Raw genomic sequence first — 20,697 nt, 5'->3', positions numbered from 1 at the left:
TATCTGTGAGTTCTAGAACAACCAAGGCTGCTCAAAGAAACCCTGTCTTGGAAAAAAAAACAAAAAAACAAAAACAAACAAAAAGCCAAGATACATTCTTAACAGCTAAGAATACATGTGGTGGAGAGGAAGTATGAGAAGAGACACACTACAGGTATAATCATGTAAAACTTGGCAACTCAGAATTGAATGGGGTGGCTAAGAGACATAGAGGGTAATGTGAAGAGACTAAAAGCAGATGTCTAATCCCCAGCCAGTAGAAATGAGCTGTGGTATTGATGTTGGTTAACAAGTTGACTACCATTGTCAGTAACTAATGCAGAGCTCCGAGAAGAGGAATTAGGTTTGCTTTTCTGTAGCACAATAGTCAATGGCAATGTATGATGTATTTTGAAATGACTAGAGTCAGGCATGGGGGCTGAGGCAGGAGGATTGTAAACTCAAGGTTTGCTTGGGCAACTTAATACAACTGCTGAGTATTGGCTTTTTAAAATCAGTCTTATTTCTCCTTTATGAAGCTGGTCACTGCAGGAGGCCGGCCAGCAGACAGTCTGAAGAAATCAGATGCCCTAGCCCCACCCCTGTTCTTTCTAGAACAGAGTTAAGCAGTTTGTATTATGGTTTTGCAGCCTCCAGCTTATGTTCTTACCCTGCCACACTAATTATAAAAGTCAGATATCCTCTTCTTTGGGTGATTTTTTTTTTTTTTTCTGAAAGCTTTCTTCTTGGGGGCCTCCCTCAATACACCATTCTGTCCAGGATGGCTCTTCCTTGCTCTTATTCTGAGCTATCTGTTTCAGTGACGTTGTCCAGGCTTTAGGTGGAGCTTCTCTTTTCCTTCATGTTGTTTCTGGTACATTGTACTGCAGCCTTTGTCATGCTCCTCCACTGGGAGCCCCTCATGGTAAGGCCCTTTCTCTACTAAACATCACTCCTGAAGGGCAGGTATGTATCCGCTCCTTAGACAAACCAGCCTCCTGTGCTGTTCTCTTAACTGTCCTGGGCCACATTTTCTTTAAAAAAACAAAGTGTGGTAATGCATGCCTTTAATCCCAAGGCAGAGGAGGGTGAATCTCTCTGAGTTCAAGGCTAGCCTGCTCTACAAAGGGAGTTCTAGGACAGCCAGGGCTATACAGTGATACCTTATCTGTGTGTGTGTGTGTGTGTGTGTGTGTGTGTGTGTGTGTGTGTGTGTAGTGGAAAGGATAGCGAAATTTCATTGTTTCTTTGTACTTAAAACTGTTACTGACTGAACATAAAAAAATGCCTTTATTTAAGTAATGTTTATAAAGGGGTGGGTAGTGGTTGGAGAGATGGCTCAGCGGTTAAGAGCACTGGCTGCTCTTGGCAGAGCACCTGGATTTAATTGCCAGCACCCACATGTTGACTCATACCTGTCTGTGACTCCAGTTCCAGGGCTTCTAACACCCTCACACAGGTATGTATGCAGGCAAAGCAGCAATGCACATGAAATAAAAATAAGCTATATAAAAATGCTTGTGACTCTTTACAGATCTTCTGTGATGTGCATGCAAATAAGTGCATAGCATAAAAAAGAAACACATCAAGATATTTCTGAAGTTATTAGACAACTAGGTGTTTTGGTCCCTCCTTTGAAAGTAAGGAGGGCTTTGGGGGGAAGACTAAGCAGGTAACTTGAATGAGTGTTCTCTCATCAGCTTGAATTTCTTTTTCTTTTTTTTGCCTTGCTTATATCTGAACAATAGTGTTGTGAGCTGAGCTCAGCAAGTGATGGAGAAAAGTTAGTTTCCCCTACAGGCCGTTGGGTTTAGTTGGGTTTAGTCTGTCCCCAGCTAAACTCTTGTTGCTACCTTCAGCTGCACCCTGGGCCACAGTCGAGAGACATTGTATGGAAGAATGGATATGATTTTCTGACAGCCTGTGGAAAGGGAGGCACCGTAGCAGCAGCTGAGTAGAGGCTACAGACAACAGCTTTCCGCCTGCAGGGGCCAGAGGGGTCTCAGTGATTGCTACTCGGGTGAGGCTGGGATTCTTGACTTTGCCATAGAAAATAATTTCAGAAGTCAGTGTGAAGCCAAGTTTGAGTTTATTAAGAAATGTTAACATAGATTTAAGCAAGGCTTTAATAGAAATAGCAGCTCTTAGATACAGAGGTGTGGGTGTGGGTGTCTCAAGAGAAAAATCAATATCTTACAGCAGTTATATAAACAATGTTGAAACCGGGCAGTGGTGGCGCACACCTTTAATCCCAGCACTTGGGAAGCAGAGGCAGGCGGATTTCTGAGTTCGAGGCCAGCCTGGTCTACAGAGTGAGTTCCAGGACAGCCAGGGCTACACAGAGAAACCCTGTCTCGAAAAAACAAAACTATATATATATATATATCATATATATATATCATAATATATATATCATATATATATTGTGGGAAATTTGAAGTTTGAAAAGAACGCAGAATAAAAATTGCTTGTTAGTCTAACATGCAGAGATAATCAGTGTTAATGTCATAGCACATATTTTGCTAGTCTTATGAAATTCATTTATATTAAATTTTTATTTATACTTTTTTGTGTGTATGTGTCTATGTGTATGGGTATGCCTGTGCCATGATGTACGTATAAAAATTATATGATATATAATTATTATATATATGATATAATATATATTATATATATCATATATAATATACATCATATATTATATATATGTGATATATTATATGATATATATATCATATATATCATATATATTTGTATATGATATATATACAATGCTGGTGGCTTCTGAGTTAGATTGGTCAAAGGTTTCTAAGAAACCTTTGTTTTTGGAGGAAGGGTTTACTTAAGTTTTATGTGTATGGGTGTTTTGCAGGCACTTATGCGGGTGTACTACATGTGTGCATGTCCGAAGAGGCCATAACAGGGTGCTTTTTAATTTCTGTCAAACTTGTATAACCACTCTTTTCAAACGTATCTAACTCCAGATTTCTTGGGGCAGAAAGAGCCGCATTATTGTAACACTTGGAAGTTCTTTCAGACAATCCTTTGAATGATATCAAGACCTTGTCTACAATACTTTAAAATAGTGCTTTTTTTTTTTAAGTCTAAAGGAGCCCTCCTTTTCACGGGAGTCCAATAAATCACGCATTTGTTTTTATATTCCTAGAACTTAAAAGGGCTCGTAAAACATCTTAGGGGCTGCAGCTACTACTCAATGTCACTTGAACGAGTAACAGGATTTCGTGTACCTCAGTGATGCACACACTTCTATGATCCGAATCATAATTCACTGATTTGACTTGTGAGGTTTGTCGCCTCAGCTAGGATCCGAAGACTGGAACCAAATAGTGCGTTTTAGATCTAGCAGACAACCGGAACCAAACCTAGGCGCAAGTAAAAGGAAGTGCAAAGGTACGCGAGCTGCGACGGTCGACCAATCAGAGTCGGGGGCGGAACCGGCCCTGCGCGCGGCGGTGCGCATGCCCGGCGCCCGGCCGGCGGTTGGCTGTATGAAGGCGGGAAGCTCGAGTTGGTCGGCGGCAGGCGTCTGAACCTGCTGTGGGCTGCTCGCGGTTTTGGTTAGCGTGCCGGGTAGGTCTCTGCAGCGGAGGCCCGGGGAGGCGCGTGCAGGGCCTGGTGCAGGATGGCGGAGGTCCGGGCTGAGCGGGGCGGCGGCAGACCCCGCGCTGGCTGGCCTTGGGCAGGGGGCGGGTCCTGCGGGAGGGCGGTTGCGGATGCCACGGCCTGGAGGCCGCCTGGCGTCTGAGAACAGCTGGTGCCAGCCAGGAGGTTGTAGAACCATCCAGCGTCTTCCCTTGGCGATTCACCTACCCACTGGTTCTCTCTTGCTCTTCCCTCCGCTCCCCGCTTCAACAAACAAGCAAACAATTTACATTAATTCTGGAGGATTTTAAGGCAAACACGGTGTGTTCCAGATATCAGCCTGGTCTGGCTGGTTTTCCTGGGGAAACCTAATCTTAGCCGTAGATTTATTTAGTCAGGTGCGTTTTACAAGCCTCAGAAATTGCAGCATTTCAGTAGAGCTGCCAAGTGGCTTTTTTTCTAGGGCCTGTCAAAAAGATCTCAGCAAAACTAGTTTACAAACTAGCTAAAGCCTGGCAGGAGATGGAGGATCTCAAGTTCAAAGCCAGTCTAGGCTCTCTAGAGAGCCCTTGACTCAGAAAACAAAGCAAACTAGTAAAGATGCTGCTATGTTTGGGGAAATAAACTGATTTCTGTAGTTTACTTTTAAATGCATCAACAAATTAGATCAACGACCACCAGTTTCATAATTTGCTTTAAGATTGTGCTTGTAGTGATGGTTTGTATTTGAAGAAATCACAGAGCATGACCTCCACCCAAATCTTTTAAACTAGTAAAAACTTAGATCAAATAGTTAATGTATTTCATTTTAACATTAATGAAATTGAGATGTCTAGCTATCAATGAATGCAATGATGGACTGATTTTTTTGAATATATAAAATAATGGCATATTTGAAAATTGATGGCATTTTAGATTTAACAAAAGATGATAAATTTAACCAGTGTAATTTATTCTAAAGATAACGTCATCTTTGGGAAATTTGAAGTTTGAAAAGAACTCAATAAAAATTGCTTGTTAGTCTAATATGCAGAGATAGATAATCAATGTTAATGTCATAGCACATATTTTGCTAGTCTTATGAAATTCATTTATATTAAATTTTTATTTATACTTTTTTGTGTGTATGTGTCTATGTGTATGGGTATGCCTGTGCCGTGATGCACGTATAAAAATTAGAGGATAACTTGTGGGAGTTGGTTCTCTTCTTCCGCCTACATGGATTCCAGAGGTTGAATTCAGGCTTCTTGGTCATCAGGCTTGTCTTTATCCACTGAGCCATCTTGCCAGCCCAACAATTCATTTGTTTTATTTATATCGTATGTATATAGGCTCAAAGAAAACAATTTTGAGGTCACCATGTGAGTCCTGGGGATTGAACAGGTCATCAGGCTTGATGAACAAGTACCTTTAACTGCCAGTCCAGTTTATAGGCCCCAAATAATAATAATATATAATATTTTGATGTACTTACACTGTGACTATACTTGCTATATTAGATCAGGTGGTACTAATAATTGGGTCTCAAATTTTCAGAGTTTGAAGCCGTGTGTGTGTGTGTGTGTGTGTGTGTGTGTGTGTGTTTTGAGACAGGGTTTCTCTTTGTAGCCCTGGCTATTCTGGAACTAGATCTGTAGACCAGCCTAGCCTAGAATCCACAGAAATCTACCTGTCTCTGCCTCCTGTGTGCTTGGATTAAAGTTGTGTGCCACTGCTACCACCACCACCTGGCTTGGATTTTTATTTTTAGATCAACTTTTAACAAACTTCTTTTTAGAGTTTATATTCATGGGAAACAATGGGGCAGTTTTTCTTGCAGCATGAAAAGTGCCTAGGTAGTGCATATGAAGCGCCTAAGCTGGTACTTGGGAGATGCAGAGTGCTCGTAAGGATAAGGTAGAATTAAAGAAAAAAAGCATTCCAGCTTCATACGGAGGAAAGAATGGTCAAAGCTCAGAGGAAAAGAGAACATATCTAGATGGAGGAGCTGCAATAAATAAAGACTCAGAATTTTAGGAGTTTGTGAAGACTGTATTTGGTTGTGAGCATGGATATATGATGATTTATTTATCTAGTATCTGTTTATGGACAAGTGGATTTTTTTTTTTTGCTATAAGTGATACTAACATACATTATCATTTAAGCATATTTTTGATACTTCCTTATAATAAAAGTTGAATTTCTGAGTTAGCCAGATGATTTTGGTAACTATGTATATGCTAGGCAATGGTTGTCTAGTGTTTTGTAAAATTGTGTGCGTGCTCGCGCGCACACACATACACACACACACACACACACACACACACTCGGAAGCTGGATGTCTCAGCTGGCTCAGCTGGTCTTCAGTATATGCTGAAATCTTGAAGGAGTGATCTCAAATGCCAGTGAAGGGATGAACTAGCCAGGGAGAGAGAGTGGGAAGGGCATGGGGGCGTGGAGGGAGATGGCAAAGAAAGCAAGCTTCCTTCTTCCATGTCCTTTATATAAGTTGTCAATAGGTGTGGTCCAGAGTAAAGGCATATTTTCCCACCTCAAAAGATCTGGATTAAAGGTGTATCTTTCCACTTCAAAATATCAAGATTAAATGTAGGTCTTCCTACTTCCCATGATTTAATTGATAAATCAATTGTACCAGCCACTTGATTTTTAGTTAATTCTAGATATAGTTAAGTCAACAACCAAGAATCATCACAGTTACCAAGGAAATTTACATAAAAAGAACGTTTAATTTGGGCTGTAGGATTGCAGAGGGTTAGAGCTCATGACCACATGACCGTCATGGCCGGGGGCATGGTAGCAGGCTGGAGCAGTAGCTGAGAACTTGCTGATTTTCAACCACCACCAAAGACAAAAGAATGGTGCTGGCTTTTGAAATCTCAGCCCAGCGTCCGTGTTACAGCTCCTCCAATAAGGCCACACCTACTCATCTTTCCCGAACAGGTCCATCACTGTATTTAAATACTCGAGTCTATGGGGACCGTTTTTATTCAAACCATTACAGTAATGGTGAAGAAAACGGACATGATTGTTGTTATGTTTTATTCATTTATATTTTTGTTGTTTTTTTGAGACAAGAATTTTTCTCTGTACCCCTGGCTATCCTGGAACTTGCTCTGTAGACCAGGCTGGCCTTGAACTCAGGGGGATCCACCTGCCTCTGCCTCCTGAATGCTGGGATTAAAGACATGAGCCACCATGCCAAGTCCCCTTTTCTTTTTTTGGTTTGTGCGCAGGTGTAGGTGTGTGTTATGTGTTTGTGTGCATGTTTGTGTGCGTGTGCGTGTGTGTGCGTGTGTGTGTGTGTGTGTGTTACTTAACTCTTGCCTGCTTAGGTGTGTGTGGTAGCCAGAAGTTGATGTTGAGATTTCTTTCTCATTTGTCCATCTTATTTTTGAGCCAGTCTCTCACTAACCTAAGAGTTTTGGCTGCAGCAGCTGGCTAGTGAGCCTGAGCTGCACCTCTCTGCCTGTCTGGAGTTCCTGATGCACGCTGCCTCTGCAGTGACTGTCACATGGGTATCGAGTATTCCCACCTTAGGTCCTTAGGTTTGCACATAACCACTCTATTTACTGAACCATCTCTCCTACCCCAGGTTATCTTAGGCTTATTTCTCTATTTATAAAAGCTTGCTCTTATTTTATATGTATGATTGTTCATCTCCATGGGTGCATATGTACTTTGGTGCCTTCAGAAGCCAGAAGAGGCTGTCAGACCCTCTGGGATTGGAGTTACAGGCATTTGTTCTAATCATGTTCAGGATGGTTTCTATTTTGGTGTTTTTCAGGTTGGTATTACTGAAGATGAGACGATCTGCAGCACCAAGTCAAGTGCAGGGAAATTCCTTTAAAAAAACAAGATTCATACCTCCAGGAAGAAGTAATGCAGGCATGAGTAAGGAGATGACAAAGATGAGTCCAGATACAAAACTGTCGCAGGTAAATAAAAGAAGGGGGTCGTAATATGCTCTCTCTCTTTCCCTCTCCCCATTCCCTGCCTCTTCTTCTCCTTCCCTCCTAAAACTAGGTATGGTTCCTCATACCTGAAATCCAGTCCTTTTGAAGGCTGAGACAGGAGGATTGTCATAAGTTCAAAACTAGCTTAGGATTCTTAATGAGTTCAGGCCAGCCTGTTCTGTATAGTGAGACTATCAAAAGCAATCAAACAAATGAAACAAAGAAACCAAACAACAAACAAAAGAAAACCTCACAACAAAAAGTAAAACCTTGTTGCCTATTAGAATTTTCAGTGGCTCTGGTAAAATCTTCTAGAATTCTTACAAATAACAATGTGGCCTTTTGTTAGTAGCAAATAATCTTTTCAAGGAAGTACAGTGACTTTATAGAAAGTCATGTGTGGGCTGGCAGGGTGGCTTAGTGGGTAGAGGCTGGCAGGGTGGCTCAGTGGGTAGAGTCACTTGCCACCAAGCCTGGCAACCTGACCACAATCCCTAGGTCTCATATGGTGGTGAGAGAGAACCCACTCCCATAAGTTGTCCTCTGACTTCATGTGTATGGTGGTGTGCACATACATGGCTACCTGCCGGATACATAATAAATGTAATAAAAAGTCTAGTCAGTGTTCCTCTCAAGTTATTGATTCAATGAATTGAAGCTTGGGAGAAACTAGTTTAAAGAGAAAAAAATACATAAGTAATTTACATAATTATTTCAGACTTTTATATTATGCTCCTTTTCTTTGCTGGGGGTCAGGGAGTGACCCCAGGGCCTTGCACATGGTAGGTTAGTGATTTTTGATGGAGCTACAAACTCAGCCTCTAGGTGTTTAATTTATAAAGAGTAAATGCTGGGCCAGGATGATTGTGTATTTCTGTAATTTCAGCAATTCTGCGGCAGGAGGATTGGGAGTGTGAGACTTTGAAAGTTTTGATACTTTGTCTCAAAAACAAAACAAAAGATTACTAGAAGTATCTTCATAAAGTTCTTATAAGAAAAAAGATTATATATTTTTATTTTATGTGTGCTGGTCTTTTTCCTGCATATATATCTGTGAGCCATGTGCATGCAGTCCCCCCACAGAAGGCAAAAGAGAGCGTTGGATTCTCTGGAACTAGACCTACAGGTGATTATTAGCAACCACGTGGCTTGAACCAGGTCCTCTGCAAGAGCAGTTCACCTTCTCAACGTCCTAGTGCTCTCTAGTCCTAAAAGGATTATTTTTGTTTTAGGTCTGAGAAGAAGGTTCTCAAGTGCACAGGTGATATATGAAACATATGAAGTATATAAATTCTTCTGTATGTATATCTGTGTATCACATGTGTGCTTGGTGCCCATGGAGGGCAGAAGGGCATCAGGGCCTCTGAGACTGGAGTTACAGACAATACTGAGCTGCTGTGTGGTTCTGGGAATTGAACCTGGGTCCTCTGGAAGAGAAGCTAGTGCTCCTAACTGCTGAGTCATCTCTCCAGCCTAAGTCATTTTTTTTTTTTTTAAGTTATTATTGGGGTAAAACATAGCATAAAATGTATTTTTTTTTTCCTGAGTCAAGTTCTCTGTAGCCCAGATTGGCCTGGAACTCGTGTATTCCCGGTTGTCTTTCAAGTTGCTTTGAGCCTCCGGTCTCTGCTTCTTGAGAACTGAGGTTACAAGATACCTGGCTTTTGAGATTTTAGGGATTTTTAAATGTGCAATTTAATGGCATTGATAACTTTCAGCCATTGTGCAAGAATCCTTGTTGGTGCCAAAGCTTTCTCAGCAGCCTAAACAGAAACTTTGTACCCACTAAACAGTAATTCTCCCTAAAACTCTACTCTTACATGTAACACTCAGCCTTTGGGTAGGGACTGTTACTGTCTAGGAGTTTCACTCCTTCATGTACTAGGAAGAGGTGGGATTGTGTGCTACTTGCCATTTGGGGTTTTATATTTTCAAAGCTCATCTATGTTGTACTATACACTGGATTTGATTTTGAATGTTTTTATTATTTTGTGTATTGTATGTGTGTATTGTACGTGTGAGTGTGAGTGCCTGTGTGCTGCAGTGCCCCTGTGTGTCATGTGCGCTGAGGGCCACACTTAGGCTGTAAGGCTTGGTAGTAAGTGCTTTTAGCCACTGAGCCATCTTATTGGCCTCTTTCCTTTTTCAGACAGTTTCTTCTAGCTCACATTGCCTTGAACTTGCTTTGAAGCCACGTATGACCTTAAACTTCTGGTGTCCTACCCGAGTGCTAGAGTACAGGTGTGTGCCACGGTGCCTGTTCTATATGGTTCTAGCGCTCAGATCCACTGTTTCCTTCATGTCGGGCAAGTTCTCCAACTAGCTACTCAGCAGCTCAGAACTTTAAATCTTTTCCTTGGTTTTTAATTGATTTTTTATTTCTTTTGGCTTTTCAAGACAGGGTTCCCCTGTGTATCCCTGGCTGTCCTCCAACTTGTTCTGCAGACCAGGCTGGCCTCCTGCCTCTGTCTTCTAAGTTCTGGGATTAATGGCATGCACCACCACTGTCCAGCTGATTTTTGAACTCTTGATTTTTTTTTTGGTCTGAATATGAGTGTGCTTGGCATTTCTTTCTCTCTTTCTCCCTCCCTCTTTCCTCCCTTTCCTTAGTGTCCCCGCTCCCTTTCTTTCTTATTTTCAAGGGTTTCCCTGTGTAGCCCTGGCTGTCCTGGAGCCCATTTACTCTGTAGACCAAGGTGGCCTTGAACTCAGATCCCCTGCCTCTGCCTTGTGAGTGCTGGGATTACAGGCGTGCAGCAATGCTGCCTGGCCCAGTGTTGATTCCAAGGGTGTGTAGCTATCACCACAGTCAATTGTGACATTTTCATAACTTCAAAAAAAAAAAAAAAAAAAAAAGGCCTTACATGTTTAAGTTCTGCAGACTTGACACAGCTAATATATTTTGTCTCTAGACTTGACATTTCATATAAATCAACTCATGTAAACCATGTCCTTTTTGTAACTTGCATAGCTTTTTCCTTTAGCGTGCTTTCCAGGTTTATCCACGTTATAGCAGGCATCAGTAGTAATTTGTTCTTATTGGTGAAATACTAGTTTTCTCTTACTCCTGTAACATGGTACCATGGATTTATGGACTTAACAACAGAAATGTCCTGTCCAATTTTGAAAGCTACAAGGTAGAGACAGCCAAGAGTCCATCAGTAGGTGGATGGCTGATGAACAGATGTGGTTTATATACACATCTGAATATCATCCAGCCACACAGGCCACGGTCAAAGTACCTGTGTTAGTTATTTTCCTGTTGCGGTAATAGAACACCATGACCAGAATTGACCTATAGGAGGAAGAACTTGGGTTTGCGATTTCAAAGGGTAAGAGTGTATCATGGTGGGAAGTATAGCAGCAGGCAGTCGGCATGGTGGCGGGATCAGGAAGCTGAGAGACATCTTGAAATGTAAACATAAAGCAGAGTGTGAGCTGAAGTAGGGTGAGCCTGTGACCTCTCAAGGTCTGTCTCTACTGATGGACTCGTCCAGCAAGGCAGCGTCTCCTAACCCTCCCCAAGCAGCACCGCTGACTCGGGACCAAGTGTTCAAATGCCTGAGCCTATGGGGGACATTTCTCATTTACATCACCACATGCAGTACCTTGACTGGGCTAAGGTCAAGGTAAGGCCTAGGTTGATTTTTGGAGGTTTCAGGGAAGAATCCATTTACTTCTCTGATTTCTTGACCTTTCTACCTCAGCCTGTTCCTACTAGGATGCAGCAGCGTGCGCCGGCTTTTGTCGGTCGCTATGATTTCCATTTCCCTCTTCAAGCCAGCACTGGAAACTGCTGTTTCTCTGCTTTTCTGAAGTCGGAACCCATTTGGTTAGATTGGATCGGTTTGTATCATGAGAATGTCTTTGAAAGTCCCTAATGTACGCAGCCTCTGAACCCCATTTGCCAGTAGAATAAGGTAGAACATCTTGTAGGTTCTGGGCGCTAGACAGTATGTTTGAGAGGGCTTATTTCACCCAGCGCTTTGTAATATTCCCTTGTATCCATTTACTGTGTCTTACACATTTCATTCATTAGTTAAGGAGTATTTGGTTTATTTCAACTTTCATTTAGTGGTTCTGAGGTTTAAACTCAAGGCCTTTTTCTTGGGTAGGCAAGTGCTCTACCAGTGAGCACTTGAATTTTCGAAACAGCATGTTGCGTAACTCAGGCTGACTTTGAATTGCTGTGTAGCTCAGGTTGGCCTTGGCCTTGTTATGTATCCTAGGCTGCCTTCCAACTGTAGAACCTAGGTTCTGGAAAAGTACCTATTGTTAATACAGATATGTTGAAACTGGTAGCTCGATTTAAATTTAGAGCATAGTATATAACCATGTGGGAACTTAAATTTAATTCATGCATCATATATGTGTGTATGTATGTATGTATGTATGTATGGATCTTTTTTTTTTTTTTTTTTTTTTTTTTTTTTTAGGGTGCTGAGCAGCCACAAAACGATCCAGATGTATGCAGTTCAAATCCTTGCCCCACTGAAGGAAGCCCTGGGGAAGTGGGTAGCAGGGCTAGAGTAGATCCACTGCCTCCAGGTAAGACACTGACTGTATTATGTTTACACTTAAAGTTAGATCTCAGTGCTCTAGAAGGATTAGTCAGGAACGAATGTTAATTTGATAATTGTTTTTCTAATGCCATTGGATGTTTTGCTTCAGGTTATCTGTTGTCAAATTTTATCTTTAGAAGTTGAATTTATAACCATTAAATTAAAAGGCTGTAGCTTGGTGGTTAAGAGTGTTTGCCATACTGGGTTTGAGCCACAGCACTGACAAAATAAGAAATCTGAACAAACCTTAAAACCAGGTAATTGAAATCTTGTGTTTTGTAGTTGGTGTATGTTTAAGACTATAGGAAAATTATTGATCAGGTACACTATTTAAGCACCAATTGTATTTAATAAACATGTTGATACTACTAAACTAGAAGAGAAAAACTTGAAATAAGCAAATCACAACGTTATTGTACTCTATGTTAAGGTCAAATCATATTTGAATTATTCAGGAAAATCAAGGATTTTACCTGTGTTCCATCTCTCCGTTGTTGAATTGAGTCAAAATAATTATGATTCCTTTTGTGTCTGCTGGAGATACAAACAGCTTAAAAGTGAAGTAGTTTACAGAGTTTACTTGGCTTTGGGAAAGGCATAATTTTTTTTTCATGTTTCTTTGAATGGCCAAGTGCTGGGAGCTGGCCTCAACTCTGGGGCTACTGAATACTAAGGACATAATCACTTAGCCTTTTTGTGAATTCGTTTCTGTAGGTAGAAAAAGGAATTGTGTATTTTTCTGGTTATCCATCCTCTTGTTTGTCAGTGTGGCTGTGCTTGTCTGATGGAGTCTCCTTCCCTCCTTCTCTGCTTCCAGACTCCCTGTTTTCTTGCTCTGGGCTTTCTCTTTCACTGGTAGGCCTAAGGCGGACAGTCAGTGCTGTGTGCTTCCTGTCTTTTTGTCTTTTGTATGGTAGCTGACCTCTTCATCCGAGAATGATGTTTTTACTACGGAATATAATCTGTTACTGATTTGTGCTTTATGTGTTCTACATGTAATTTGTCATTCTCTTCAATACTAAATTTGAAGAGTTAAGAGTTAAAATAAATCGAAGAGTGAATTAATTCACCGAACCCTTAATCCCTTTGCTGATTTAGTGAATTCACTGGAGTGGGAGGCCGGTTCCAACCTTCTGATCTCTCCTGCCTCTTTCTCAGAGGGGTCAAATTGGAGACAAGGCCACTCACTCCAAGAAATGTTTTGTTCTCTGGTGAATTGATGCAGAAGGATGTATATAGAAAGGCATGGGGATGAGAGACATTTAGCATGTACAGATTGTACCTTTTGACACCCTTTAAATTCTAGATCTAATTCATTCTGGGGGAGATGTAAACCTGTATTTTTCAGTTAAAATATGTCCCCATGTCCCCACATTACCTTCTTGTTTTGAAAATTTTCCCATATGTAAAGAATTTAAATAGTTCAGTTAGTATTCTAAATCCAGGAGTTGATTATATTATGCCTCATTTATATTTTTTCCTCCCGTCTCCTGTGTGCTAGGAACTGAACCTATGGTCTTATGCATGTTAGGCAGATTCTCTACCACTGAGTTCCATAAGATGGTTTGACTGCATTCTACTTCACTGGGTACTTGTCTATAGTATTATGTTCGGAGAATGCTTTTTCTATAGAGAGTGTGATAGAAAAACCCATTTTTGGATAGCTTGTATTCTAGTTAATGTTATTGTGATGAAATGCCATGACCAAAACAAGTTGGGGAGGAAAGGGTTTATTTGGCTTACACTTCCACATCACTGTTCATGATTGAAGGAAGTCAGGACAGGGCTGGAACTTAGAAGCAGGAGCTGATGCAGAGGCCATGGAGAAGTGCTGATTACTGGCTTGCTCAGAACTAGGACTATCAGCCCTGAGGTAGCCCTACCCACAATGGGTCCTTGTTCATCGATAGTTAACTAAGAAAATGTCCTCCAGGCTCACCTACAGCCCTGTCTTATTTATGCATTTCCTCAGCTGAGGTTCCCTCCTCTCAGACTTTAGCTTGTGTCAGGTTGACATAAAAGTTTCCAACACAGCCCCTTTTCCTTACCAATAGTCCAACTGAGTCATTTTGGCCTGGGCCTGTGAAAACCAAATCCTGGGAAAGGGGAAATGTCAGTTGATTATTTTCCCTTCAAAGGCAGATTCTAAGTTTTGATATCTGTGAATGTGACTTTCTTTTTAAATGCAGGTCTTTGCAGATGTAATCATGTTTAGATGGACTTAGTTTATGGTTGTGATGGCTATTCTTGGTTGTCAGCTTGACTACATCTGGAACTAAAACCAAATGGAAGGCCTACCTGTGTAGTGAGAATTCAGGAATTTTGTTTTCTTTAGAATCACAGAAACGCAAGACTGTGTTTCATTTTAATCCGAGATGTGGGGATGTGGGGCTGCTTCAAACTGCCCAAAGCAACTGACTATGACTGCCTGTGATTGTGAGATGTTTGGAATTCTGGGAATTTTTCAGAGGGCATATAAATGCTAGAGTCCCAAGAGTCTTTGTCGTGGCTGTTGGTTGTTCAGGGAAGTTGGTTGCAGCTTGTTAATAGTCAGAGAGGAAACAAAAAGGAGAGAAGTTAGATTCAGGGATCCCTATCTTTTTGCCCTCTACCCTTCTTTCTTTCCTTCTAGTGATCAGGAGTGAAAAGGGGGAGGAGAATAAAGGGTGGAGAGAGAAAGAAGAATCCACAAAGCAGCAAAGACCAGCTACATACTTGTCAGGGATTTTTGCTTAATTTGAAGTAGGAAGTTGAAAGGCATGCCTTTAATCCAGATCTTGAGGCTGGAAGACACTGTAGTCTTCTGGAAGCCTGTATAAAAGGACGTGGAAGAAGGAAGCTTTTGTTCTTTTCCTGCTTGCCTTTGCCTTGCTCGGAAGACCATTCCTTCACTGGCATTAGAGACTGTTTCTTCAGGATTCCAGTGTAGAAGACCACCTGAGACATCCAGTCTTGAGAACTGAGCGACTACTGGATTCTGGGCTTTATGTCCATAGGCAGCCATTGTTGGATGATTTGGACTGTGGCCTGTAAGTCATTCTAATAAATATTATACACAGACACGCATGCGTGCACGCGTGCACACACACACACACACACACACACACACACACACACACACACGCGCGTGCACGGTCATTCTTTAAGTTCTGTTCCTCTAGAGAATCCTGACTAATACAAAGGTAAATGCTAACTTTCATGAAGGGGTTTTGGAACGATGTGTCATTTTTTGTAGTTGACATTCATGGCCAAGTCTTTGGCTTCTGAGTACTCAAGTAGGCGAGACAAGGCCACTGGGTTGTGATGGTCTGTGTGCTTTTGAGAGAGAGCCGCGTTGTAAGGGATTTGTTAATGTGACTAAGCTGATGGAGGGAAGATAGATGTGAAAGGAAGTAAGGGCATTTGGTGTGAGGCCTGGCAGAGGACTAGGATAGATTTTTGTTTTCCGTTTGTAAGGATTGAGAACATAGCTTACCTCCAGAACATTGGCCTACCATGTGTGGGGTCTTGAGTTCAGTTCCATGCTTCACACCTACACCAAAATAAATAAATAAGTAAATAAATAAACAAATGAATAAAATAAAAGAAATAAACAAATGAATAAAGTAAAAGTAATATGAGAAGAATTGAGGTGATGAAGAGGGGAGGATTTAAAAAATTCTTTTAATTATATGAATATGGGTTATTAAGAAATTTTTTTTTTTTTTTTTTTTTTTTTTTTTTTTTTTTTTTTGGTTTTTCGAGACAGGGTTTCTCTGTGTAGCCCGGGCTGTCCTGGAACTCACTCTGTAGACCAGGCTGGCCTCGAACTCAGAAATCCGCCTGCCTCTGCCTCCCAAGTGCTGGGATTAAAGGCGTGCGCCACCACTGCCCGGCAAGAAATTTTGATACATGTTTATAATGTATAATGATAAAAAATTAGGGTAGTTTACATTTTCATCTCTTTAAACGTTAAAAAAGTAATTTATTTAATTTACTTTTCTTTTTCTCTCTGCTTTGTTTTTTTTTTTTTTTAAAAGACAGAGTCTCACTGATCTGGTGATTGCCCGAGGGCTAGGTTAGTTGCCCAGCAAGCCTGAGATTTTGCCTGCCTCCACTTCTTTGGCACTAGGATTGCAAACACATTCCACCATGCCTGGCTTTTTTCTACATAGATTTTAGACGTTGAACTCAGGTTGGTGCCTATAAGACATGGAATTTTCAACTGAGCTATCAAACCAACCCTGGCATTTTTTGTTTTGTCAGTGCATAATTATACATATTTATAAGGTGCAGTGTGATTTTTTTTTCCAGTGCATGTATGCTGTATGTATTAATCAAATCAGAATAATTAGCACATTAGCTCCTTGTCACTAATTTCCCCCCAGCCTTCCTGTATAATAAAGTATTATGAACTACTGTCCTCCACTTGTTACGGCTAGTCTTCATTGTCAGCTTGACTAGATTTAGAGTTACCTAGGAGACACACATCTGAGTGTGTCTGTGAGTGAGTTTCTAGCTTTCAGTAAGGAGGGAATATCCAGCCTGAGTGTGAACAGCACAATCCTGTGGGCTGGGGCCTGCACTACATAAAAATGGAGGAGAGAGCCAGCTGAAAGCCAGTATTCTCCTTTCTGTACTGTGGGATGTGAGCAAGCAGCATACTGCCACCACACCTTTCTCCTCATGAGGAAGCCTACCCTCTGAACCATGTGCCATGCAGCCCTTTCCTCCTTGTAGTTTGTGAGGTATTTGATCCTAACAAGTACCACTAGATTAGTGGGAATTAATACTTCCGCCTTTTGTCCAATCCTTCTCAATCCTTTCCTTCCCAAGTGTGAAGGATTAAACATAGAACAAATTGTAATAAAGTCTTTCGTGGAGAGATTACGTATGTGGTTTTCAAATGAGTCTTGGGTCCCTAGAAATCGTTAGACATGCTCTACAGGTGTACGAACTCACAGAGATATTAGAATTTCTATGTAAATTTTGAATGATCTTAATAAATGTATACACTTACTGCTGAGTCTCTTAGATGGCTCCTTTTACAGACAGACTGTCAGCGGCACAGTCTTACTAAAGGAAAATCCCATTCGCAAGAGCGGGCAGGTGTTGAGCTGCCACACTCCGTATTGGAGAGAAGGCTTATTGAGCATGGAAGTCTGGGCCTGATCTGTTAGTATTGTATATTATTGTGGTTATCACTTTGGGTATAGCAAGAGATCATTATCAAATTAATGTGATTTTTATTGCTTTGATATTTAATTAATAATTTTTTATTATAGAGGTAACAAAAATCACCATTTTAACCATTTTAAAGTGTATAATTAATGACCAGCATTGACAAATAACAATGCTGTACAACCACCATTTTTGTGTGGTTTCACAATATTTTATCTGCTTTCTGTCTCAAATAGGGTTTGCCTATTCTGAATATGACATTTAGAGAGAAAATAGGGCTGGTGAGATGGCTTAGGCAGTAAAGGTACCTGACATGCAAGCCTGCCTCCTGAGATCAATTCTCAAAACCCACATAAAGTTGGAAGGGGACAACCAACTCCACAGAGATATCCTTTGATCTCTATGCATGTAAATGATAATAATGAAAAGAAAATACAATAAACACGTGGATTTCTAAAATAGATAGTGCATGACTGTGGTATAGTTAAAGTCTTTCCTTATGTTTAGAGTCTAGTTCTTTTCCCTAGAGACAACCTCTCTTGCTATTGTCTTAGTTGCTTTTCTAGTGCTGTGGTAAAACACAATGACCAAAAGCAGCTAGGGGAGGACTGGGTTTATATCATCTTCCAACTCTCAGGTCAGATTTCATTAACTGAGGGAGGTCAGGGCAGGAACTCAAGGGAGGAACGTGGAGGCGGGAACTGATGCAGAGGCCATGGAGGGGTGCTTCTTACTGACTTGTGCTCTATGGCTTGCTCAGCCTGCACTCTTATAGAATGCAGGACTACCCACCGTGGGCCAGGTCCTTCCACACTGTCATCAGTCAAGAAAATGCTCCATAGGCTTGCCTACAGCTGGCTCCTAGGAGGCAGTTTCTCAGCTGTGGTTTCCTCAGATGATTGTAGCTCAGCAGTTCTCTTATATTGTTGGTTGTGAGCCTAGCCTTTAATGGCTGAGCCATCGCTCCAGCCCAGCTCAGCAGTTCTCAACCTGTGGGCTGCAGGTCACCTAAGACCATTGGAAAACAGATATTTATGTTATGATTCATAGTAGTAGCAATATTACAGTTATGAAGTAGCATTAAAAATGCTTTTATGGTTGGAGGTCACACAACATAAGGAACTGTACTAAAGGGTTGCAGCATTAGGAAGGCTGAGAACCATTGCTCTAGCTCGTGTCACACTGACAGAACTAGCCAACACAGATAGTAAAAATTGTATGTCTGTATTTTCTGGAAGTAGCAGTTAACTAGTTGCACTGCATTTAAAAAATTTTATTTGTTACATGTTTACTTGTTTATTTATGTTTGAGTGTGCAGGTCAGGGGATAAAACTCCAGATATCCGTGGGGCTTGGCAGCAAGCATCCTTACCCACTGTACCATTTTGACCACTCTGCATTTTTCTTTACATCATTTTTACTACAATAGTGTTGATGTAGAAATATAATTGTCATCTCAAAGAGAATAACAGATAGTTTATTCTGGAGCCAAATATGACTGACCATGGCTTGTGAACACAGATTTAAGTTACCCCAAATTCCATATTCCACAAAGGAACCAGTTTCAGGAAATTTTTATAGTAACAGAACAAAGAAAGTCATAAATCAAAAAACACTTTAAAAATCACTTTAAAAATACATTGGAAGCGTTAAGTAGGTAGTTACAACTGGGTGGAAAGATCTCAGATCTATCTGATGATTCTTAGCCTTTTGGTCAGTGAAAACTAGGCTTTTAAGAAGTTAATACATACTAAAAAGTTTTTTATCTGTTAGTCTTAAGATGTTAGGTCCTACCCAGAGGTGGTTAAAGACAGCCCAAGGAGCTGGGCATGGTGGTGCACTCCTTCAATCCCAGCACTCAGGAGAGAGGCAGGGGGATCTCTGTGAGTTAGAGGCCAGCCTGGCCTACAGAATGAGTTCCAGAACAGCCAGGAGAGACCCTATCTCAAAAAACAAACAAAACAAAAAAATAAAAAGCCTAAAATAAATTGTAATTAGACTCTGCAGTCACTGAAGTTCTAGTCAGTTAATTTGCCTTGTGGAAGGTTCATTTTGAAGATTTATCTTTTTTTTTCCTAGGAACTCTTAATCACAGAAGTTTTTTTAGAAATCTTAGTTAGTGTGTTTAACTCACTTCCCACCCAGTGGTGCTGGCTGAACCCAGAATAGCAGGAGAACATCCATCACTGTCTTCCCCAGCCCTTAGATTTTTGCTCTGTAGCAAAGGATAGCCTTGCCTTCGCTGAGTAGCCTAGGTTGGTCTCAAAGTCATGATCCTTCTGCCTCAGCCTCAGCTGGAATTGTAGGTGCATGCCAGCACGTCTAGCTAATTCACTTTTAAGAAACTGATTCCACTGTATGAACATGTCAATGTCTTATTAATGAATTTTTAGGTTATATGGGATCTTTTGGTGTTATACACAAAGCTAAAATGAGTACACACACACACACGAGAATAGTTACAAGGAATATGCATTCATCATTCTGGTAGGTAATGGTCAGCTGACCTTTGCAGAGGTTAGTACAGGTCTATGCTCTCATTAGCAATGCTTGCGCAATGTATGTACTGTTTTTTGATGTTGAACTGTATGTGATTCCCGTCCCCCCCAACAGCCTGGTGATGTTCAACTGTGTATAAGTATATACTTATGCTTTGATATTTGATAGTTTAATAGTTAAGAATGTGATTTTTGTTGTGTTTTTATTTTATTTTTTTAAAGTACTTTTATTGTTTCAAGTTAGGTTTCTCCTATGTATTCCTTTTTTTTTTTTGTTTGTTTTGGTTTGTTTGTTTATTTTATTTATTTTATGTAAGTACACTGTAGCTGTCTTCCGACACCTCATAAGAGGGCACCAGATGTCATTATGGATGGTTGTGAGCCACCATCTGGTTGCTGGGATTTGAACTCATGACCCCCGGAAGAGCAATCAGTGCTCTTAACCACTGAGCCATCTCACCATCTCCTTTCTTGTATTTTTAAATTTAAATTTATCACCATATTTTCCAATTATTTGAGTCAGATATGGTGTGATACACTCTTGTAATACCAGTATTTGTGAGGTTGAAGAAAATTTTGGGTTAGCCTAAGCCATATAGCAAGATCACCCCCCTAAATATTCAAGACTAAAATAAATATTCATGAAATATTCTTTTTGTCTGAGTTGTACTTTTTCTGAACTTGTTGAAAATAAGCTGCTGACATTATGTCCTAGTCACTCTCAGATCTTCAGTGTGTGTTTGGTAAGCGAACTGTAGAGCCTCCTGAATGTGGTTATGCCTTTTGATAATAGGCTCTGGGGTTAGAGATAAGGCTCTGAGGTTGTAAATACTAGATGCCCCACTGGAGGACCTGGGTTCTATTCTTAACACCCACATGATGGCTCAAAGCCATCTGTAACTCTTAAGTCCAGGGGATTTGATGTCCTCTTCTGACCTTTGCA

The 20,697-nt window shown here is 40.8% G+C and overlaps 1 protein-coding gene across 2 annotated transcripts in view; it reads left to right on the top strand.

Moving 5' to 3' along the window:
• Positions 1-3,438: 3,438 nt before the first annotated feature.
• Positions 3,439-20,697, top strand: part of Rad54b (RAD54 homolog B) — a 62,439-nt gene continuing 45,180 nt past the window's right edge. The window contains exons 1-3 of one of the 2 annotated variants that reach the window (XM_076924177.1): positions 3,439-3,570; positions 7,367-7,517; positions 11,972-12,083. In XM_076924177.1, the coding sequence (XP_076780292.1) occupies positions 7,383-7,517; positions 11,972-12,083 (247 nt within the window). In that variant the 5' untranslated portion in view covers positions 3,439-3,570; positions 7,367-7,382. Of the gene's footprint in view, positions 3,571-7,366; positions 7,518-11,971; positions 12,084-20,697 lie in introns of those variants that run through there. The other variant, XM_076924176.1, reaches the window with a different exon arrangement.

Source organism: Arvicanthis niloticus, chromosome 25 (genome assembly GCF_011762505.2).
Source record: "Arvicanthis niloticus isolate mArvNil1 chromosome 25, mArvNil1.pat.X, whole genome shotgun sequence".
Lineage (NCBI taxonomy): Eukaryota > Metazoa > Chordata > Mammalia > Rodentia > Muridae > Arvicanthis > Arvicanthis niloticus.
The sequence above is the reverse complement of the archived record's forward strand: the minus strand, read 5'-3'. Positions and strand labels throughout refer to the sequence as shown.